We start from the raw sequence: 21,003 nt of genomic DNA on the forward strand, positions 1-21,003 counted from the left end.
GACTTATGAATGCCACCCGTTAGATAAAATATGGAACGGTTCCGTATTTTACGGTGGGTTAATACGGTTCCGTATTTTACTGAAAGAATAAATGTCTTGTTTTCGAGATGATAGTTTCGGGATTCGACCATATTAATGACCTAAGGCTCGTATTTCTGTGTGTTATTATGTTATAACTAAGTCTATGATTTGATAGAGCAGTCTGACTGAGCGATGGTAGGCAGCAGGAGGCTCGTAAGCATTCATTCAAAAGGCACTTTCGTTGGGCCTCCCGGGTGGCGCAGTGGTTAAGGGCGCTGTACTGCAGCACCAGCTGTGCCACCAGAGACGCGCAATTGGCCCAGCGTCGTCCAGGTTAGGGAGGGCTTGGCCAGTAGGGATATCTTTGTCTCATCGCGCACCAGCGACTCCTGTGGCGTGCCGGGCGCAGTGCACACTAACCAAGGGTGCCAGGTGCGGTTGTGTATCGGAGGACACATGACTTTCAACCTTCGTCTCTCCCGAGCCCGTACGGGAGTTGTAGCGATGAGACAAGATAGTAGCTACTAAACAATTGGATACCACGAAATTGGGGAGAAAAAAAGACTTCAAGCCTATCAACTCCGGAGATTAGGCTGGTGTAACCGATGGCTAGCTAGTTAGCGGGGTGCGCGCTAATAGCGTTTCAAACGTCACTCGCTCTGAGACTTGGAGTGGTTGTTCCCCTTGCTCTGCATGGGTAACGCTGCTTTGAGGGTGGCTGTTGTCGATGTGTTCCTGGTTCGAGCCCAGGTAGGAGCTAGGAGAGGGACGGAAGCTATACTGTTACACATCCAATAGTTAATGAAATACAAATGGTATAGAGAGAAATAGTCCTATAATTCCTATAATAACTACAACAACTTCTTACCTGGGAATATTGAAGACCACCAGGAACCACCAGCTTTCATATGTTCTCATGTTCTGAGCAAGGAACTTAAACGTTAGCTTTCTTACATGTCACATATTGCACTTTTACTTTCTTCTCCAACACTTTGTTTTTGCATTATTTAAACCAAATTGAACATGTTTCATTATTTATTTGAGGCGAAATTGATTTTATTGATGTATTATATTAAGTTAAAATAAGTGTTCATTCAGTATTGTTGTAATTGTCATTATTACAAATAAATAAATAAAAATTGGCCGATTAATCGGTATCAACTTTTTTTGGTCCTCCAATAATCGGTATCGGCGTTGAAAAATCATAATCGATCGACCTCTAGCTTATACACCTGCATTGCTTGCTGTTTGGGGTTTTAGGCTAGGTTTCTATTCAGCACTATGTGACATCAGCTGATGTAAGAAGGACTTTAAAAATACATTTGATTGATTGATTGACTTGTCCCGAAGCCACTCCTGCGTTGTCTTGGCTGTGTGCTTAGGTTCGTTGTCCTGTTGGAAGGTGAACCTTCACCCCCAGTCTGAGGTCCTGAGCGGTCTGGAGCAGGTTTTCATCAAGGATCTCTCTGTACTTTGCTCCGTTCCACCCTTCCCTCGATCCCAACTAGTCCCCCAGTCCGAGAGCTCTGTCAGATTTACCATCTGGTTCTTGGTCACATCCCTGACCAAGGCCCTGCTACCCCGATTTCTCAGTTTGGCTGGGTGGCCAGCTCTAGGAAGAGTCTTGGTGGTTCCAAACTTCTTAAATTTAAGAATGATGGAGTCGACTGTTCTTGGGACCGTCAAAGCTGCAGACATTTTTTGGTAACCTTCCCCATATCTGTGCTTCGACACAATCCTGTCTCGGAGCGCTACGGACAATTCCTTCAACCTTAAGGCTTGGTTTTTGCTCTGACATGCACTGTCAACTGTGGGACCTTATATAGACAGGTGTGTGCCTTTCCAAATCATGTCCAATCAATTGAATTTACCACTGGTAGACTCCAATCAAGTTGTAGAAACATCTCAAGGATGATCAAAGGAAACAGGATGCACCTGAGCTCAATTTCAAGTCTCATAGCAAAGGGTCTGAATACTTATGTAAATAAGGTATTTCTGTTTTTTATTTGAATACATTTGCAAAAATGTTTTTTAAAAACTGTTTTCTTTTTGTCATTATGGGGTATTGTGTGTATTGATGAATAATTGTTTTTATTTAATACATTTTAGAGTAAGGTTGTGACATAACAAAATGTGGAAAAAGTAAAGGCGTCTGAATACTTTCCAAATTCAAAGTAAAACAAGAGAGAGAGGCTTTTGGCACGAGCGCATAGGCCATCACCAGCAAGTGAGCTGCGCAACATTGGGTGAGTCAGTGAAACTGGAAAGCATGTTTAGGACGATCATTTATTCCTCATATTATAGTAAACAATACGTGTCTGCACACATTTAGGCTTGTTTTTATTGATCTCAGATTCTCAGTTTGTCAGTGTCAAAGTAGCCTGTCATTTCGATCATTTGTTCGGTATTAGGGTGCTTTCAAGACAAATGCGACTCGGGGGAAGAAATGAGGTTGAATCATGACATCAGTGATCTTCAGGTGTCACGTTCTGACCTTAGTTATTTTGTTCTGTCTTTGTTTTAGTATGGTCAGGGCGTGAGTTGGGTGGGTTGTCTAAGTTCTTCTTTCTATGATTTGGGATTTCTGTGTTTGGCCTGGTATGGTTCTCAATCAGAGGCAGCTGTCAACCGTTGTCACTGATTGAGAACCATTCTTAGGCAGCCTGTTTTCAACCTTGAGTTGTGGGTGATTATTTTCTGTTTCATATCTGTACCAGACAGAACTGTTTCGGGTTTCATTTCATTCTCTTGCTGGTTTTGTATTTTAGTGTTCTGAGTTCTATTAAAGAATATGAACACTTACCACGCTGTGCATTGGTCCTCACCTTCTTCCACCACAGACAACCGTTACATCAGGTAGGAAACTCGGAGCTCTAGAAAGAGACCAGAGTTCCCCACTTGGAATTTTGAGTATGATGACCATTTAAAACTCATTTTCCCAGTGGTGCTAGTTTTTTTCACAGATTTCCCAAATGTCTTGAACGCACTGAAGTCTAACCCAGTTCCGAGTTCCCAGATGTTTTGAACGTGGCGTTAAAAAATATTATACCAAAGTCCCCAGTCATGTAAAATGACATAGAATTGCATGAAATGTGTTTATAAAAGGCCAACAATAATATGTCAGGGACCATAGGCCACAACAACAAAAATCCCATGTGTGCAACTTCTGTAAGTGCCTCTACTCTACTGCTCTAAGTCACTACGCAAATGTGATGATATGCATGCCATGCTTTATTATAATGGTGATTTTTTCTCTCTCATGCTTTCCTCAGAGCCCCCATGTCACCCCTCTCTCACGCTCACTTTTTGTTCCTGGACCTCCCGATGTACAAATGAAGCACTGCTTAAGTCCAAATCTAGTAGGTGTGTGAGAAAGACGTTAGCAGTCCCAGTCAATGCAGTGAAGCGGCTTCCCTTTATTAAATCAGGTGAATCTAGCCTCTGAATGGCAGATCATGGAGAATGAGGCCAGAGCTGGCCTAGCGTGCCAAGCCCGAGACAAAAGACTGACAGAGAAATCACACCGGATTACACTGCAAACCTGATTGCTGCTGATGAACAGTGAGAAAGGAGAGAGAGAAAAAGAGAAAGAGGGGGAGAGAGAAAGAGAGAGCGAGCGAAGGAGATATAGAGAAAGTGAAGAGAAGGGGGGAATGGGAGGGGAGGAGAGAGTAAAAGCGATGGAGGGACATTTGCACAAATGTTTTTTCTTAAACTGTTTTCGCTTTGTCATTATAGAGTAATAAAGATAGATAGAATAAAGATAGATAGAAATAGGGAGGGGGAGACAAGGAAAGAAAATGAAGTGAGAGAAAGGAAGAGAGAGAAAAAGAGAGCAAGAAAGTAAGAGAAATGAGGGAGGGGTTTGGTGTGTTTTTGTAGGTCAGACTTCATGGGCAAGGTCACAGGACCCTGTTCAGATCAATAGTCATCCAGGAGGATTCATGTGAGTGGATCTGTCCTGACCTCCTCTAGAACACAGAACACTACCCTGGCTCAGTGGGAACCTGGGGACCTCTGCACCCTGGCGAGGATAAGCCCTCTTTGTCTGGCTACACCCCACCCTGCCCTGCTCTTCCCTACCTCCCCTCTGATGTTACATCCCACCTCACACTCCACTCTCTGCTGTTACACACCCCGCCAGAGACACACAACAACACCATTTCTCCCCTGTGCTATGAAACCAGTCACTCTCAAATCCAAAATACTAAAGTCCGCCTATAAACTCTAAGCAGCTTTCATCCAGACTGCATTGTAGAACAAACCAACGTGAACCTAGCTGTGACAGGCCCGACAGACACTAGGCAAGCCGAGGTAAGGCAAGAGGAACTTCAAGCCTTTATTGTTGAGGAGTGTTTGACATTGCTCCTTGCTAATCGAAGGTCAAAGTATGAACTATGCATTGCATTCAGTCTGAAGAGCGAAGACAGAACAAAGGAATCAGAACACAGAGAAGAATCCCTCAGAAGAATGGTGTGCCTAATAAACATGTGGAGAAACTTCTAGAACATGAACAATAATGACTCACAGTTAAATTCTTCCAGTTTTCAGAAAAAGACGTATGCATGGGAGGTAGCCTAAACTGTAGGTAGATGCCTAAACATTGAATGTGCAGCTTGTTAATTGATAGCTATAGCATGGTTTAAGTAGGTAGGAGACAGGGTGGTTTTAACATCAATAAGTGCTATTTATTCCCTCAGTCAGGAGGAAAGCCAACACAAACATGACTGTTCTAATGATTCATCACACTCTCTTTTCTTCACAGACTTGGGACTGAACTAAACTAAGTGAAGGAATGGAAGGAGGAAGGAATGGGGAGGAAGGAGTGGGTGTCAAGAGATTGTGGATTTGAACTGTACAGTGAAGCGCAGCCATGAGCAGGTAAAAGAACATCAAACAGACTGTCTGCGTTCCTCACATGGCGATCACAGAGATGACGAGAGAAAGAGAGCAAAAGAGAGAGAGCGAAAGAGTGAGAGAGTGAGCTGATCACGGGGCAGGGAATGGTTCTGCCACACGCATACATGTTTTCTTCACACGCAATCCAGTCTTTCCCTGTAAATACCATACCAGTACCACACCCTCCTGAGGTCAACATGAATATCTTAACGGACCACACCCTACCAAGGTTAGAGGTTTTAAATAGACCAGATAGATAGAACCACTGTGTTTGAATGCCTCTGTGCAGCTTTCTGTCATTAAAGCCCACATGCAGTCTTTGTAATTTATTTTCAAATCACTGTATGTCATTTATATCACTGTGTGTTTATTTAATATATATTTTTATATAATATATATATTTTAAATAAATTATTTCACTGACCCTCTTTTGGCCCTTGAAATGCTACTACACGAAAAGGAATTATAATATTTTTTTACAATTTCAGTGTTATTTCAACCTCATGTGGAAATATAATAAAAAATAGGAAATCCCATTTTTAACTGCACCTTTTTTGACCATGGAGACTTCTCCCTCAAGCCTCTACCTAGACCTCTGCAATGGGCTCAACCTGTTTCCTTTACACAACCTGAAGGTGAATGAATACCAATGATTGTGACTAGAATTGAATAGATAATTATTGTCAATTTTAAACAGCAACCTGCTCGGCATATATGAAATATGTATATTTTCAGTAGCAACGTGACTGTTTGAGGCTAGCAGTTATGTCAACATGGCCATTCTTGTGCATCAACAACCACAAATACTAATCTTACATCTTCCATAGTCATAAAACTGTTGGCTCAGCATCATTCAGCCTCATACAAATTCACGAATATGGTTTACATTCAGGGCCAAATCCCATTCCATCTCTTACTTTTGATTCTTGAGGAGGGCTACAATGATTTCTGTGGGACAATGGATTTTTATTTTACATAACCCAGTGCCATAACGTCTGGCTTCAGTTTACCTGTGTAAACTAGCATATTGTGTCAAGGTGTCTTCAGATTCAGATTCAGAGTGTTTAATAGTCACAGGGTTCCAGGTGTGATTGCAGGGTACCGTGAAAATCTTAGGCTTTGAGCTCCAACACGCAGGACTAAGTGAAATAAAATAATGAAAATGGTAATAAAAAAACAACGATATAAATCATTAAACCATGGAGTGGTTATGGTCAGTGGGACTTAATACATTCAAGATCACATTTCATAGTACAAGACCTCAGGTATAAACAATGAATAACTGAAGGCTTAACAAACCACTCCAGTTGGGAGAGGAATATTTAACCTTGTCTTCCCATATCAAGCCCAGGGTTCTGACAGGAGAGTGAGGGAGTAAAAACACTCCTCATGATAGGTTGTTCTCAGCTTGTCTCTGCTCCACTGGCCTCTGAGAATTAACTGTGCATTCCAAATGGCACCCTATTTCCTATGTAGTGCCCTAAATGTGATGTTATTTGGGACACGGATGACAGTTCCACTGCCCTCTCTCAGAAGGCTATGATAGGTCACATAGCTTGCCTCACAACAAGGAAAGCTGGGAAGGAGTCCTTCATAGGGTTGCAAAAGAAGGGTATGATAGGAGGTTGGTGGCACCTTAATTGGGAAGGACAGGCTCGTGGTAATCACTGGAGCGGAATGGGTGGAATGGTATCAAATACATCAAACACAAGATTCCCAGGTGTTTGATGCCATTCCATTTCCTCCGTTTTCAGTCATTATTATGAGCCAATCTCCCCTCAGCAGCCTTCACTGGAGGTTATATTACTGGAAACGTTCTAAATTTACCAGTAAAATACCAGAATATTGGTAACTTTCAAGGATTTTATGTAATCTATTACAAGACATCTAGTGGCCATTTTGGTTACTTCAGATTATCACAGGCATCTGTAATTATATCAAATCAAATTGCATTTGTCACATGCGCCGAATACAAGTGTATTACAGTGAAACGCTTACTTACAAGCCCTAACCAACAATTCAGTTTTAACAAAATAATTCAAAAAGTTAGAAATAAAGGTAACAAATAATTAAAGAGCAGCAGTAAAAAAAAACAATAGCGAGGCTATACACAGGGGGTAGACTGCCCCTACTCGGATGGTATCGCGCCGTCCCAACCTTCGCTCTCTCTCCCCCGCTACTCTCTCCTCTTCCATCCTATCATCTCTTCCCTCTGCTCAAACCTTCTCCAACCTATCTCCTGATTCTGCCTCCTCAACCCTCCTCTCCTCCCTTTCTGCATCCTTTGACTCTCTATGTCCCCTATCCTCCAGGCCGGCTCGGTCCTCCCCTCCCGCTCCGTGGCTCGACGACTCATTGCGAGCTCACAGAACAGGGCTAGCGGAAATGGAGGAAACTCGCCCCTGCGGACCTGGCATCCTTTCACTCCCTCCCTCTCTACATTTTCCTCCTCTGTCTCTGCTGCTAAATTGCCACCTTCTCCTCCCTCCTGAATCCTCCTCCCCTCCCCCCCTCCCTCTCTGCAGATGACTCAACCATTTTGAAAAAGAAGGTCGACAACATCCGATCCTCGTTTGCTAAGTCAAACGACACCGCTGGTTCTGCTCACACTGCCCTACCCTGTGCTCTGCCTCCCCCTCTCCAGTCAAGCCGGCCGCCCAACAACCTGCCCGCTTGACCCTATCCTCCTCTCTTCTCCAGACCATATCGCTCATACTGGCTACGTCCCCTTGTCTTCAAGAGCGTAGAGTTACCCCTTTGAAAAACCTACACTCTATCCCTCCAATGTCATCAACTACAAACCAGTATCCCTTCTTTCTTTTCTCTCCAAAACTCTTGAATGTGCCGATCCTTGGCCAGCTCTCCCGCTATCTCTCTCAGAATGACCTTCTGATCCAAATCAGTCAGGTTTCAAGACTAGTCATTCAACTGAGACTGCACTTCTCTGTATAACGGAGGCGCTCCGCAGCTAAAGCTAACAACTCTCTCTCCTCTGCTCTCATCCTTCAGACCATCGGAGCCTTTGAACCATCAGATCCTCCTCTACCCTATGGGCAAACCTCAACCAGGTGGCGTGGCGAGAATCTGTCTTCACCACGCGTCACCACTGGTGTCCCCAGGGCTCGGTTCTAGGCCCTCTCCTATTCTCGCTATACACCAAGTCACTTGGCTCTGTCATAACCTCACATTATTGCTAACAGACGACACACAATTAATCTTCTCCTTTCCCCCTTCTGATGACCAGGTGGCGAATCGCATCTCTGCATGTCTGGCAGACATATCAGTGTGGATGACGGATCACCACCTCAAGCTGAACATCGGCAAGACGGAGCTGCTTTTCCTCCCGGGAAGGACTGCCCGTTCCATGATCTCGCCATCACGGCTGACAACTCCATTGTGTCCTCCTCCCAGAGCGCTAAGAACCTTGGCGTGATCCTGGACAACACCCTGTCGTTTCAAAACATCAAGGCGGTGGCCCGTTCCTGTAGGTTCATGCTCTACAACATAAAGGTACAGGAAGCGGCGCAGGTCCTAATCCAGGCACTTGTCATCTCCCGCCTGGATTACTGGCCATTAAACCCCTACAACTCATCCAGAACGCCGCAGCCCGCTGGTGTTCAACCTTCCCAAGTTCTCTCACGTCACCCCGCTCCTCCGCTCTCTCCACTGGCTTCCAGTTGAAGGCATCCGCTACAAGACCATGGTGCTTGCCCTACGGAGCTGTGAGGGGAACGGTTACCTCCAGGCTCTGATCAGGCCCTACACCCAAACAAGGGCACTGCGTTCATCCACCTCTGGCCTGCTCGCTCCCTACCACTGAGGAAACAGTTTCAGCCCAGTCAAAACAGTTCGCTGCTCTGGCCCCCAATGGTGGAACAAACTCCCCACGACGCCAGGACAGCGGAGTCAATCACCACCTTCCGGAGACACCTGAAAACCCTCTTTAAGGAATACCTAGGATAGGATAAAGTAATCCTTCTCACCCCCCTTAAAAGATTTAGATGCACTATTGTAAAGTGGCTGTTCCACTGGATGTCATAAGGTGAATGCACCAATTTGTAAGTCGCTCTGGATAAGAGCGTCTGCTAAATGACTTAAATGTAAATGTAAATGTAGAGGTACAGAGTCAATGTGGGGGACACACGTTAGTCAAGGTAATATGTACATGTAGGTAGAGTTATTAAAATGATAATAACAGAGAGTAGCAGCAGCATAGAAGGGGGGCAATGCTAATAGTCTGGGTATCCATTTGGTTAGCTGTTCAAGAGTCTTATAGCTTGATGGTAGAAGCTGTTTAGAAGCCTCTTGGACCTAGACTTGGCGCTCCGGTACCGTTCGCCGTGCGCTAGCAGAGAGAACAGTCTATGGCTAGGGTGGCTGGAGTCTTTGACTATGTCAAAGGCCCTCTGTGTGGCCTTATCAAATTAAATGACTTTTTTTTGCCACATGTACTGTGAAATGCTTACTACAAACAAGCCCTTAACCAAAAATTCTGCATTTTTTTAAGGAAGTAAGAATATATTTGCTAAAAAAAAATTTAAAAAAATTAAATTACTTTTTTTTTTTAAATAACACAAGTATCACATGTAAAATATAAAATAATCAAATAAGACGATTTTAAGATAAAAAAAATTGAATGGCAAAGCTGTAAAACATTATTCTAAATATAAGCTGTCAATTTAGTGAATACCATTGGTGTCTCGTTCTGACCTTAGTTCTTTTGTTATGTCTTTGTTTTAGTATGGTCAGGGCATGAGTTGGGTGAGTTGTCTATGTTCCTTTTTCTATGTGGTGTTTTTGCGTTTGGCCTGGTATGGTTCTCAATCAGAGGCAGGTGTCGTTAGTTGTCTCTGATTGAGAATCATACTTAGGTAGCCTTTTCCCACCTGTGTGTTGTGGGTGATTGTTTTCTGTCTTTGTCACCAGACAGGACTGTTTTGGGTTCGTTTGGTCACGTTTTTGTTCAGTGTTCTATTACATTGTTAAAAATATGGACACTTACCACGCTGCGCATTGGTCCTCACCTTCTTCCACCGCCAACGGCCGTTACAATTGGTGTTTAATATGAGAGTTTCAGCATGAAATATCCTTTTTTTAACACTTATTTATTTTACTATGTCAATATCTTTTTGTTATAAATATTTGTGTCAAACTGGTAACTTTTGTACCAAAGACAAGACGCCAAAGATTCCAGTAACTTTGGTAAATTACCGGTAGTTTACTACTTTTGCAACCCTAGTCCTACACTACAGGGGTGTGTGACCAAGTGCAAATATGAAATGGCACCCTACTTCCAATCCCTACACTCTGGCACTACTTTTTGCCAGAGAGTGGTAGAGAGTAGTGCACTATAGGGTGCCATTTCAGACGCTGACTGCGTGTAATAGCCTTTGCTATTAGTTTGAATCAGCGCTAGGTTTTAGATAATTAAACGATTGGAGAAAATTATAATTTGGGGAATGAAGAGTTTGCAATTATACCTCCTCATCCTGTCACAGGAAATAAATCAGACTGCACAGCAGCCCCAGTAAACATGAAGTCCTTTGGCTGGCAGAAACCTAACAGGAAGCCACTGTCAGACCATGCGTTTCTGGTCTGAGCGGTTTACACATACCATCAACAGTAGTCTCTCCTAATAGAATGTTACAAAAAAATCTAACATAGTACCTAGCCAGAGCACATAATATTGGGTTCTGGGTTCCAAGAGATACACTACATGGCCAAAAGTATGTGGACACCTGCTCGTCGAACATCTCATTCCAAAATCATGGGCATTAATATGGAGCTTGGCATTGCGCATGGTGATCTTAGGCTTGTGTGTAGCTGCTTGGCCATGGAAATCCATTTCATGAAGCTCCCCACAAACAGTTATTGTGCTGACGTTGCTTCCAGAGGCAGTTTGGAACTCGTTAGTGAGTGTTGCAACCGAGGACAGATCATTTTTATGTACGACTTGCTTCAGCACCTGGCGGTCCCGTTCTGTCAGTTTCCATTTCACAATAACAGCACATACAGTTGAACGGAGCATGTTGAAAAAGTGGCATCTTATGACAGTGCCACGGTGAAAGTCACTGAGCTCTTCAGTACAGCCCATTCTACTGCCAATGTCTGTCTATGGAGATTGCATGGCTGTGTGCTCTATTTTATACACCTGTCAGCAACGGGTGTGGCTAAAATAACTGAATCCACTCATTTGAAGGGGTGTCCACATACCCCTGGCCATGTAGTGTATCAACAGTAATACTAAAACCATAATCACATAATGTGACCCATTGTAAAAATGCTTCAACACCTATAACTGATCCATGTGTTTTATTTTGTCCACCTTTATTTGCGTAAATGTTACAGAGAGACAGTAGGATGTGTCCCAAATAGCACACTATTCCCTATGTAGTGCAACACTTTTGTAAAGACAACAGAAACACTGCAGGTGACTTCAAACACAGAAAAAACTTCCAGCCACCTGCAGAGCTCTGAACTGAACTGCTAACTCGGCTGATGACAGTTGGGATTATGTAAACTAGTTAGCTCTCCTCTCCTCTGTTCTTCTCTTCTCTCCTCTCATCTCATCTCATCTACTCTGCACCCCTCCCCTCTCCTCTCCTCTGTTCTCCTCTGTTCTTCTCTGTTCTTCTCGTCTCTCCTCTCATCTCATCTCATCTACTCTGCACCCCTCCCCTCTCCTCTGTTCTCCTATGTTCTCCTCTGTTCTTCTCTTCTCTCCTCTCATCTCATCTCATCTACTCTGCACCCCTCCCCTCTCTTCTGTTCTCCTATGTTCTCCTCTGTTCTTCTCTTCTCATCTCATCTCATCTACTCTGCACCCCTCCCCTCTCCTCTTAATTACAATAGTTTTAACCCAATAACTGAACGCTTACCTTACATAAAAAATGTATCTTCTTCCTTAGGGAGAGAAATCAGGGAGAGCCATCTTCCAGACTTTCTGAAATAAGATTTAATAAAAAGCACACAACCTCACATGGAGGAGCTGCCTAAACAATGGAGCCTTTGAACGACATCAGAAGATCTGCCTCCATCTCTCACAATGTGATCGTTTTATAGGGTTGTCATTTGATAGAGAACTGCAAGAGCATTGAGCCAGTAACCGAAAGGTCGCTGATTCGAATCCTCGAGCCGGCAAGGTGGAAAAATGTTATACTATCCCCTTGAACAAGGCAGTTAACCCCCAAACAACAACTAGTCCCCGGGCGCCGATGACCTGGACGTTGATTAGGGAAGCCCCCCGCGCCTCTCTGATTCAGAGAGGGGAAGACACATTTCGGATGAATGCATTCAGTTGTGAAACTGATAAAGTGTCTCCTTTGCAAGAAATCAATCTATTCAATACATAATTGATGAATGACTTCACCCCTGATGTCTGAACTTGGTTTGAGGCAGTCAACAACGGATTAATGTTGCTTTTATTGTTATTATTTATTTTTAAATATCTGATTTGCCTCCATTGTGTGTGGCTGGCCTGGCTCTGCTGAGAATCTGTGACCATACCTGTCTATATACCTTTGAGATGTGTTTCTAGGTTCCGGGCCTGGGGCCATCAAGCCTCTCATTGGGAGTGGGTGTATAGGGGCCGGGTACTGGGAATGTGCATCCCTTTGGGTCCCTGGAACCAGGAGTGAGAAGCACTGCCTTTGATGTCAAAATGTCAAGGTCAATGTCAAGGTCCATGACCTTGAATGTACCTGACCCTCTGACCTATCTAAATGTATGTACATGTAACTGTATGAAGCAATCTGAAATGGTAAATCCTGAAATGTGTAATAACTTGAAATATGAAAACTGGGGAAAAACTTAATGACTAATTGTATCAACAACAAAAAAAGAGAAGGGATTGATAGCAGAGGAGGGAAGGCAGGAAACCCTTCGATGTTCTTTAAGGGTTTTAGAATAGTTTTCACGATCATTTCATAACAAAGTTTATAGGTAAAGTAGAGGGCCTTGCTTTAGAGTCAAAATGGTGATTTGAGAGAAGGCAAGAGGAGAGACGTTGTGCTCAACACCATGAACTCTGAATCATATGACTGACGTTCAGCACCGCCTGAGGGTTCAACCAACACCCCCCCCTGATCCCCCGGCGTACAAACACACACCCACTTTAACACACATTAAACTAAACCCATCAAACCATTTTCAAGAAGGAATGAATGGGAATGTTCAGATTTTTTGGGACAAAATTCAATTATACTATTCAGAAGCTGATCAGAGAAGACAGCTTTTCCTTTGATCGTGTAGTTAATCAGTCCAGCCAGACTATTTCCAATAGAGTTCTTGTTTACATTCAACACCATGCTGTCTGACAAATTATTACTATGTTAACTGTCATAATCATCCTCCACCAAACTTCAAAGGCTTACTCTTAAAAATCCTGTTGAATTATAACCGAGAGGAGAGGACCAGCCTGCCGGGGACATATAATGAAAGTATGAAACATAACCCAGCAGTAATAAGCAGTAAGAGTAGCAAGATCACGAGACCAGAAAGGTTTGAGAAACGCTGGAGGCATCAACAGTAGTGTTACCAAGAAGACTAGCATTCTTCAGGAGTCACACAGGGGTTGTTTCCCCTTTATGTGACGTGTTCTACCCCTGTACCGAATACCAGGGAAGCGAACCCATGACTAACACTAATCTACACACAAAGCAGCGTGCTATCTGCTAGCTAGCCAAAAGCAACTTTATTTTCGTTCTCAGGGTGGTGGGTGACGTCACTGCACTGTGGGATACCTACTTATCATCTGCTACATTTATGTGGTTCTACTGTACCTCCATTGCACTCTCAGTGTCTGGACCAAGGGATAGTGGCTCAGCTGTCTCTGTCTGTCTTCATGGTAGTCAATACAGCCACAACAACACAGGTTTCATATAGTTCAGTGTCATACAGCAGCATAGTAGAGATTGAATCACGTCAGTGACAGTGTTGATCCAATCACGACCAATGTTTCTGAACTAAATTGTCCACACACACACACACACACACACACACACACACACACACACACACACACACACACACACACACACACACACACACACACACACACACACACACACACACACACACACACACACACACACACACACACACACGAGCTGTAATGTAATATGACTGCTGGATCTGCAGTGACAGTCAGAAGAGGGTGTTGGAATGAGGATAGACTTTCTAGTATTTTCTTTTCCTCAGCCAGGCTCTCACACATAACATCAGACACTGACTGACTGCACTAGGAGAACCCATCTCTGCCGTAAAGCAGCTTAGTAGGGATTTAGTTGACGCAATTTAACTGCACATTCTCACTCACAGTCGCAGAGGGAGGGAGATAGGAGAGAGGGAGAGAGTCTCAGTGTGTGTGTGTTTTATTCTCTCTCCACCTGCTACCAGAGATCCATTACCAGGCAATCCCACAAATCAAATCAAAGTTTATTTGTCACGTTCGCCGAATACAACAGGTGTAGTAGACCTTACAGTGAAATGCTCACTTACAGGCTCTAACTAATAGTGCGGAGAAAAAAAAGTTAAGTGTTGTCTTAGTGCCAGCATCTGTCTGTGGTGGTAAATAAACAGCCACGAAAAGTATAGCTGAGAACTCTCTAGGCAAGTAGTGTGGCCTGCAATTTATCATAATATACTCTACTTCAGACAAGCAAAATGTAGAGACTTCCTTAGATTTCGTGCACCAGCTGTTGTTTACAAATATGCACAGACCGCCCCCCCCCCTCGTCTGTGCTGATCTGTCCTGCCGGTGCAGCGTGTATCCCGCTAGCTGAAAATCCATGTCGTCATTCAGCCACGATTCCGTGAAACATAGGATATTACAGTTTTTGATGTCCCGTTGGTAGGATATTCGTGATCATACCTCGTCTAGTTTATTGTCCAATGATTGCATGTTGGCGAGTAATATTGACGGTAACGGCAGCTTTCCTAGTTGTCTTCTGCGGTTCCAGACGAGGCAGCCGGCTCTTCGTCCTCTGCGTCGCTTCCTCTTGCGAATAATTGGGATGTCAGTCCTGTGGGGTGTTTGGAGAATATCGTGTGAGTCCTGCTTGCTGCTGTTGTTGTTGTTGTAGAAAAAATATTTGTCTAAACCAAGCTGAGTGATCGCTGTCCTGATATCTAGAAGCTCTTTTCTGCCGTAAGATACGGTTGCAGAAACATTATGTACAAAATCATTTATAAATATCGCGAAAAAACCCCACACAATAGCACAATTGGTTAGGAGACCATAAAACGGCGGCCATCTCCTCCGGCGCCATTTTCAGGACTCCCAAAGTTCCACCCCACTGAAGACAGATTATTGGTGTTCAACAATACATTTAGCCCACCCTGAATACATGCAAGACACAGAGTAAACTGCAGTCATGTAGTCATGTAGGACATTGATGGGAAATCGTTTCCTCATATCATGTGCTCTAATACTACTAGCCTCGTGGTAGTGATGATGACGTACTAACACAAAAATATGCTAGCTAGACACATCACCAGATACACAGAGAACAATAGCTATTGCTCCTCTTGAGCAGTAACCTCCTCCCCAGGCTGTGTGAGGCTACTTGAACAGCACTGCTGTTTTCCCCTGAGAGGATAAATAAAATTGTATTGAATGGAATTGAACTATTCCCATCACCATATCAGCTGGAGGAAGAGGCTGAGAAGAGGTTGCTGGGAAGGTAAATTACAATATAGCGCTCTAATTAGCCCTTTAGATGTCACCCAGAGCCAACATCAAAGGGGAGAGCTGGCATGGTGACATTCATTTCGCCAGCCCAGTCAGTCAGACCAGCTGAGAGCCTAGAGAGTCTGCAGTGAAGGTCTATCTATCACTGATCTCCAAATAGACTCCATCATCGCTCCTGTTAGGACTTTGTTCTAGGTGTTATGATATATATTATTTTCAGATGTTCTTGTTTTAGTTAATGACTGCTAGTGTATTTGAAATTGCCTCACTGTCAATAACAGTCCCATGTTACACATAGCGTAGGTGTGGTCATATCCATTCTCTCTAGTCTAACCTCTGAGCTAGATGCTGTGAATGAGGTGTGCACTGCACAGATAGTATGGTAAAGCACTAGTGAAACCACCACCACAATGCCCCTGGCAGCAGGTTGAGTGTCAGGCATGTCATCAAGCAGGATTAACACGCCCTATGCTTGTACAGATAGTATCCATCCACCACTGTGACGGTTGCCGGCCCGGTTTCGCCAGGTATAATTCCATTGGAACACGGTCGGCCCTCCTGCTCAACATCTTTCTTTCTTATTATTACAGATATCTTCCCAGAAACAAGGAAGTCAGAAACATGCCACTCACCTCTGATGTGGCTGGGATGGATTTACCTGTGGAGAGACAGAGGAAAGTTGTGGTCAACAGGGAATTTATGACTAAAGCAAAGCATCTTCAAATACATTGGCTTGGTTATGACCTGGATGTGAAACTATCTGTGACTGAGAAGGGCTTATGCAAACATGATGAACTCTCAGAGCTACAATAAAACGTTAACAACTGGCCCAACTAACACAGCCTTTCAGGTCAAAAGAGAGCATGTATTGTTTTATACTAAACCTTTACTGTAACTAAAACAGAGGCCACAGTTCAATCAATTGCAGGTCAATTAAAATGTGAAAATCATGCTGCTGGGTCAATGTTTCTGTACACTGTATCTGAAAGACAGATGTATTTATGTGTCGATAATCCAATATGACAATGTCTGCAGAGGAAACAGCATGTAAACTGTCAGTTTAATTATTATTTTTATATATTACTTCAGTATTCCATAGTAACATCTGACAAAAATATCTAAAGACACTGAAGCAGCAAACTTTGTGCAAATTAATATTTGTGTCATTCTCAAAACATTTGGCCACGACTGTATGCATTTAGGTCTCGCACATGAACCACCCCTGGGCGGCTGACTGCAGTTGCCATGGCAACTCTGGTAACTCAAACGCCGATCAGCCCGAGTCAAAAGGTCGATGAGCAACAAAGGCTCCGGTTACTCGGTGATGGGAGTCACTAACTGGCCATCAGCCATGAAGATAATCTTCTCAGTCAAACAAGGTTATTATTATCAGACTGTCATAAAATGAAAGCTGTTTAATCAAGTGAGGCAGAACCACCATCTTGAGCAAAATAGGTAAAGTACAACACAAGTGCATTATAACATAAATTGACTACCATGAGGGCTAACCTTGCCTATATGCTGTAGCACAGTAGATCATAGGGCCAGAATTCTTTATAGGATCGTAAACCAGAAAAAACAGGGTCCATGGAAGAAGAAAAAGAAGAAGATATAGGAATGTGTCTTTAAGACAACATCATTAACTGGGTCACAGTCAATGAAAGCAGTAGTTCATTATCACCACTTGGTTGGTGGCTACTACTGATGACACCCTGTCTCTGTCTCTCTCACTGCCTCTGCCAGTCAGTCTCTCTCGCTGCCTCTGCTTCTGCCTCTGCCAGTCAGTCTCTCTCACTGCCTCTGCTTCTACCTCTGCCAGTCAGTCTCTCTCACTGCCTCTGCCAGTCAGTCTCTCTCACTGCTTCTGCCTCTGCCAGTCAGTCTCTCTCACTGCCTCTGCCAGTCAGTCTCTCTCGCTGCCTCTGCTTCTGCCTCTGCCAGTCAGTCTCTCTCACTGCCTCTGCCTCTGCCAGTCGGTCTCTGTCACTGCCTCTACCTCTGCCAGTCAGTCTCTCTCACTGCCTCTGCCAGTCAGTCTCTCTCACTGCCTCTGCTTCTGCCTCTGCCAGTCGGTCTCTGTCACTGCCTCTACCTCTGCCAGTCAGTCTCTGCCAGTCAGTCTCTGTCACTGTCTCTGCCAGACACTCTCTCACTGCCTCTGCTTCTACCTCTGCCAGTCAGTCTCTTGTCACTGCTTCTGCCTCTACCAGTCAGTCTCTCTCACTGCCTCTGCTTCTACCTCTGCTTCTACCTCTGCCAGTCAGCCCCTGTCACTGCCTCTGCCAGTCAGACTGTCACTGCCTCGGCCTCTACCTTTGCCAGTCAGTGTCTGTCACTGCCTCTGCCAGTCAGTCACTGCCTCGGCCTCTACCTCTGCCAGTCAGTCACTGCCTCGGCCTCTACCTCTGCCAGTCAGTCACTGCCTCGGCCCCTACCTCTGCCAGTCAGTCTCTGTTACTGGCTCTGCCAGTCAGTCACTGCCTCGGCCTCTACCTCTGCCAGTCAGTCTCTGTTACTGCCTCTGCCAGTCAGTCACTGCCTCGGCCCCTACCTCTGCCAGTCAGTCACTGCCTCGGCCTCTACCTCTGCCAGTCAGTCTCTGTTACTGCCTCTGCCAGTCAGTCACTGCCTCGGCCCCTACCTCTGCCAGTCAGTCTCTGTTACTGCCTCTGCCAGTCAGTCACTGCCTCGGCCCCTACCTCTGCCAGTCAGTCTCTGTTACTGCCTCTGCCAGTCAGTCACTGCCTCGGCCTCTACCTTTGCCAGTCAGTCTCTGTTACTGCCTCTGCCAGTCAGTCACTGCCTCGGCCCCTACCTCTGCCAGTCAGTCACTGCCTCTGCCTCTACCTCTGCCAGTCAGTCTCTGTTACTGCCTCTGCCAGTCAGTCACTGCCTCGGCCCCTACCTCTGCCAGTCAGTCTCTGTTACTGCCTCTGCCAGTCAGTCACTGCCTCGGCCCCTACCTCTGCCAGTCAGTCTCTGTTACTGCCTCTGCCAGTCAGTCACTGCCTCGGCCCCTACCTCTGCCAGTCAGTCTCTGTTACTGCCTCTGCCAGTCAGTCACTGCCTCGGCCCCTACCTCTGCCAGTCAGTCTCTGTTACTGCCTCTGCCAGTCAGTCACTGCCTCGGCCCCTACCTCTGCCAGTCAGTCTCTGTTACTGCCTCTGCCAGTCAGTCACTGCCTCGGCCCCTACCTCTGCCAGTAAGTCTCTGTTACTGCCTCTGCCAGTCAGTCACTGCCTCGGCCTCTACCTCTGCCAGTCAGTCTCTGTTACTGCCTCTGCCGGTCAGTCACTGTCTCGGCCCCTACCTCTGCCAGTCAGTCACTGCCTCTGCCTCTACCTCTGCCAGTCAGTCTCTGTTACTGCCTCTGCCAGTCAGTCACTGCCTCGGCCCCTACCTCTGCCAGTCAGTCTCTGTTACTGCCTCTGCCAGTCAGTCACTGCCTCGGCCCCTACCTCTGCCAGTCAGTCTCTGTTACTGCCTCTGCCAGTCAGTCACTGCCTCGGCCCCTACCTCTGCCAGTCAGTCTTTGTTACTGCCTCTGCCAGTCAGTCACTTCCTCTGCCCCTACCTCTGCCAGTCAGTCTCTGTTACTGCCTCTGCCAGTCAGTCACTGCCTCTGCCCCTACCTCTGCCAGTCAGTCTCTGTTACTGCCTCTGCCAGTCAGTCACTGCCTCGGCCCCTACCTCTGCCAGTCAGTCTCTGTTACTGCCTCTGCCAGTCAGTCACTGCCTCGGCCCCTACCTCTGCCAGTCAGTCTCTGTTACTGCCTCTGCCAGTCAGTCACTGCCTCGGCCTCTACCTCTGCCAGTCAGTCACTGGCCCTGTCTCTGCCTTTGCCTGCATACACACTGCTAAACTGAATCAATACATTTCATTCAAGAAGCCTCTGGGTTAGGCCTAAATGTTGCTCCAAGCCACCATGTCATCGTCATGAAATGTTTATTTCAATAACGTGACCAAGCCATGTCATCGTCATGAAATGTTTATTTCAATAATGTGACCAAGCAGATTATTTTTTGATGACCCTCTCCACATACACAATGACAAGCTCTATTGTAACATCCTGCAAAACAACATGTTCAAATCATTTGCTTGTGACTGCCCCATTCATTGATGAGAAAAAACAAGATGGAGGTCTAATATTTCAGGACGTCAACAGCCCAACAGAACTACTCACAACCATCGTCCTTGAATCAGTGACTAAACCAATGGTCCTTATTTTCAAATCCAATTTATTTTATAAAGCCTGTTTTACATCAGCAGTTTCCACAAAGTGCTATACAGATACCCAGCCTAAAACCCCAAAGAGGAAGCAATGCAGATACAGAAAGAAGCAGTGGCTAGTAAAAACTCCCTAGAACGGCAGGAACCTAGGAAGAAACCTAGAGGAACCAGGCTTATTTTGACACTCAAAGTAAGACAAAACAACTTGCTTTTGTTACTGCCATGCAGGAAACAGACAACGGACAAATCCTGATATTCTCACACAAACTGGCTTCATCAATGAGGGAAAGAAATCTGATACAGAGATGATAAATGCAATCAATCAGGAAACTTGGGAAATTGAATAAGAGTAGCTACATTTTGAGAGTAGCTTCTGTTTGGTCAGTGACAAATTGGTTGGAAGAAGGCTCTCTCTCAGTTTTTCTTTCTGTATGCCTGTCTGTCTCTGAACACAGCTGGCATGGCTGATATGCCTTGGGGGAGACCCCTTGAACTTTAGCACAGTTAACCAGACATCAGAGTGGTCAGTCCTTCTGAGAATCCATCAAATATGGAAATCACGTAACAAATCAGCGTAGAAAGAAATTATAATAGATTTAAGGCACTAGAAAAAAGAAAGGCGTCGCAAGAATAATGTTAGTCTATCTACATTAACTCAACAGATGATTAGCTGTAGTCATATTAATGTAATAATCACAGATGAATAAAGTGTAATAACACACATGATGATACTACATTCAATAACAGCATTGCCTGTAGAGTAGCCATCCGCAGACCAGTAGCAAACCATGCAAAACCTCCCATCCCCAATTACTATTACTGAGTTACTAACACACTGCCAGGCACGTCAAATAAAATACAGTACACCACATATTCCACCCTTACTATGCACAGTCAGTTCATTAATGCCAAAAAGGTCCTGTGTGTCTCAGCTGGTAGAGGAGGGTGCTATCAACGCCAGAGATGTGGGTTTTCATTCCCACCGGGGGACCAGTAGGAAAAAGTTGGAAAATGTATGCACACAAACATTAAGTCACTCTGGATAAGAGTGTATGCTAAATGACTCAAATGTAAATGTACATGTAAAAAAGCTGATTAACCATGGAGTACATTGAGTCCAAAGCCAATAAGCCATCAAATTGACTCAGCACACATTGACTC

General features: G+C 44.8%; 1 protein-coding gene and 1 long non-coding RNA gene across 8 annotated transcripts in view; both read right to left on the minus strand.

Annotated features, from left to right (window-relative positions):
* LOC118367632 (protein spire homolog 1-like) overlaps positions 1-21,003 on the minus strand; it is a 62,398-nt gene that overhangs the window by 37,774 nt on the left and 3,621 nt on the right. For 5 of the 6 annotated variants that reach the window (XR_008090524.1, XM_052494531.1, XM_052494529.1 and 2 more), the window contains exon 2: positions 16,243-16,268. Coding sequence is in view for 5 of the 6 variants with exons in the window: in XM_052494531.1 (XP_052350491.1) it covers positions 16,243-16,268 (26 nt within the window). In the remaining variant the exon portion in view is untranslated. Of the gene's footprint in view, positions 1-14,791; positions 14,943-16,242; positions 16,269-21,003 lie in introns of all 6 variants that reach the window. The other variant, XM_052494532.1, reaches the window with a different exon arrangement.
* LOC127915195 (uncharacterized) lies at positions 18,235-19,391 on the minus strand. Of its 2 annotated transcripts, none has more exons than XR_008090527.1 (4): positions 19,244-19,391; positions 18,954-19,069; positions 18,458-18,805; positions 18,235-18,309 (listed from the first exon to the last, which is right to left on the minus strand). It is a non-coding gene; the product is annotated as an uncharacterized LOC127915195 (long non-coding RNA). The 2 variants fall into 2 exon arrangements; XR_008090525.1 differs by having other exon boundaries at positions 18,954-19,127.

Source organism: Oncorhynchus keta, chromosome 34 (assembly GCF_023373465.1).
Source record: "Oncorhynchus keta strain PuntledgeMale-10-30-2019 chromosome 34, Oket_V2, whole genome shotgun sequence".
In the NCBI taxonomy this organism is placed as follows: domain Eukaryota; kingdom Metazoa; phylum Chordata; class Actinopteri; order Salmoniformes; family Salmonidae; genus Oncorhynchus; species Oncorhynchus keta.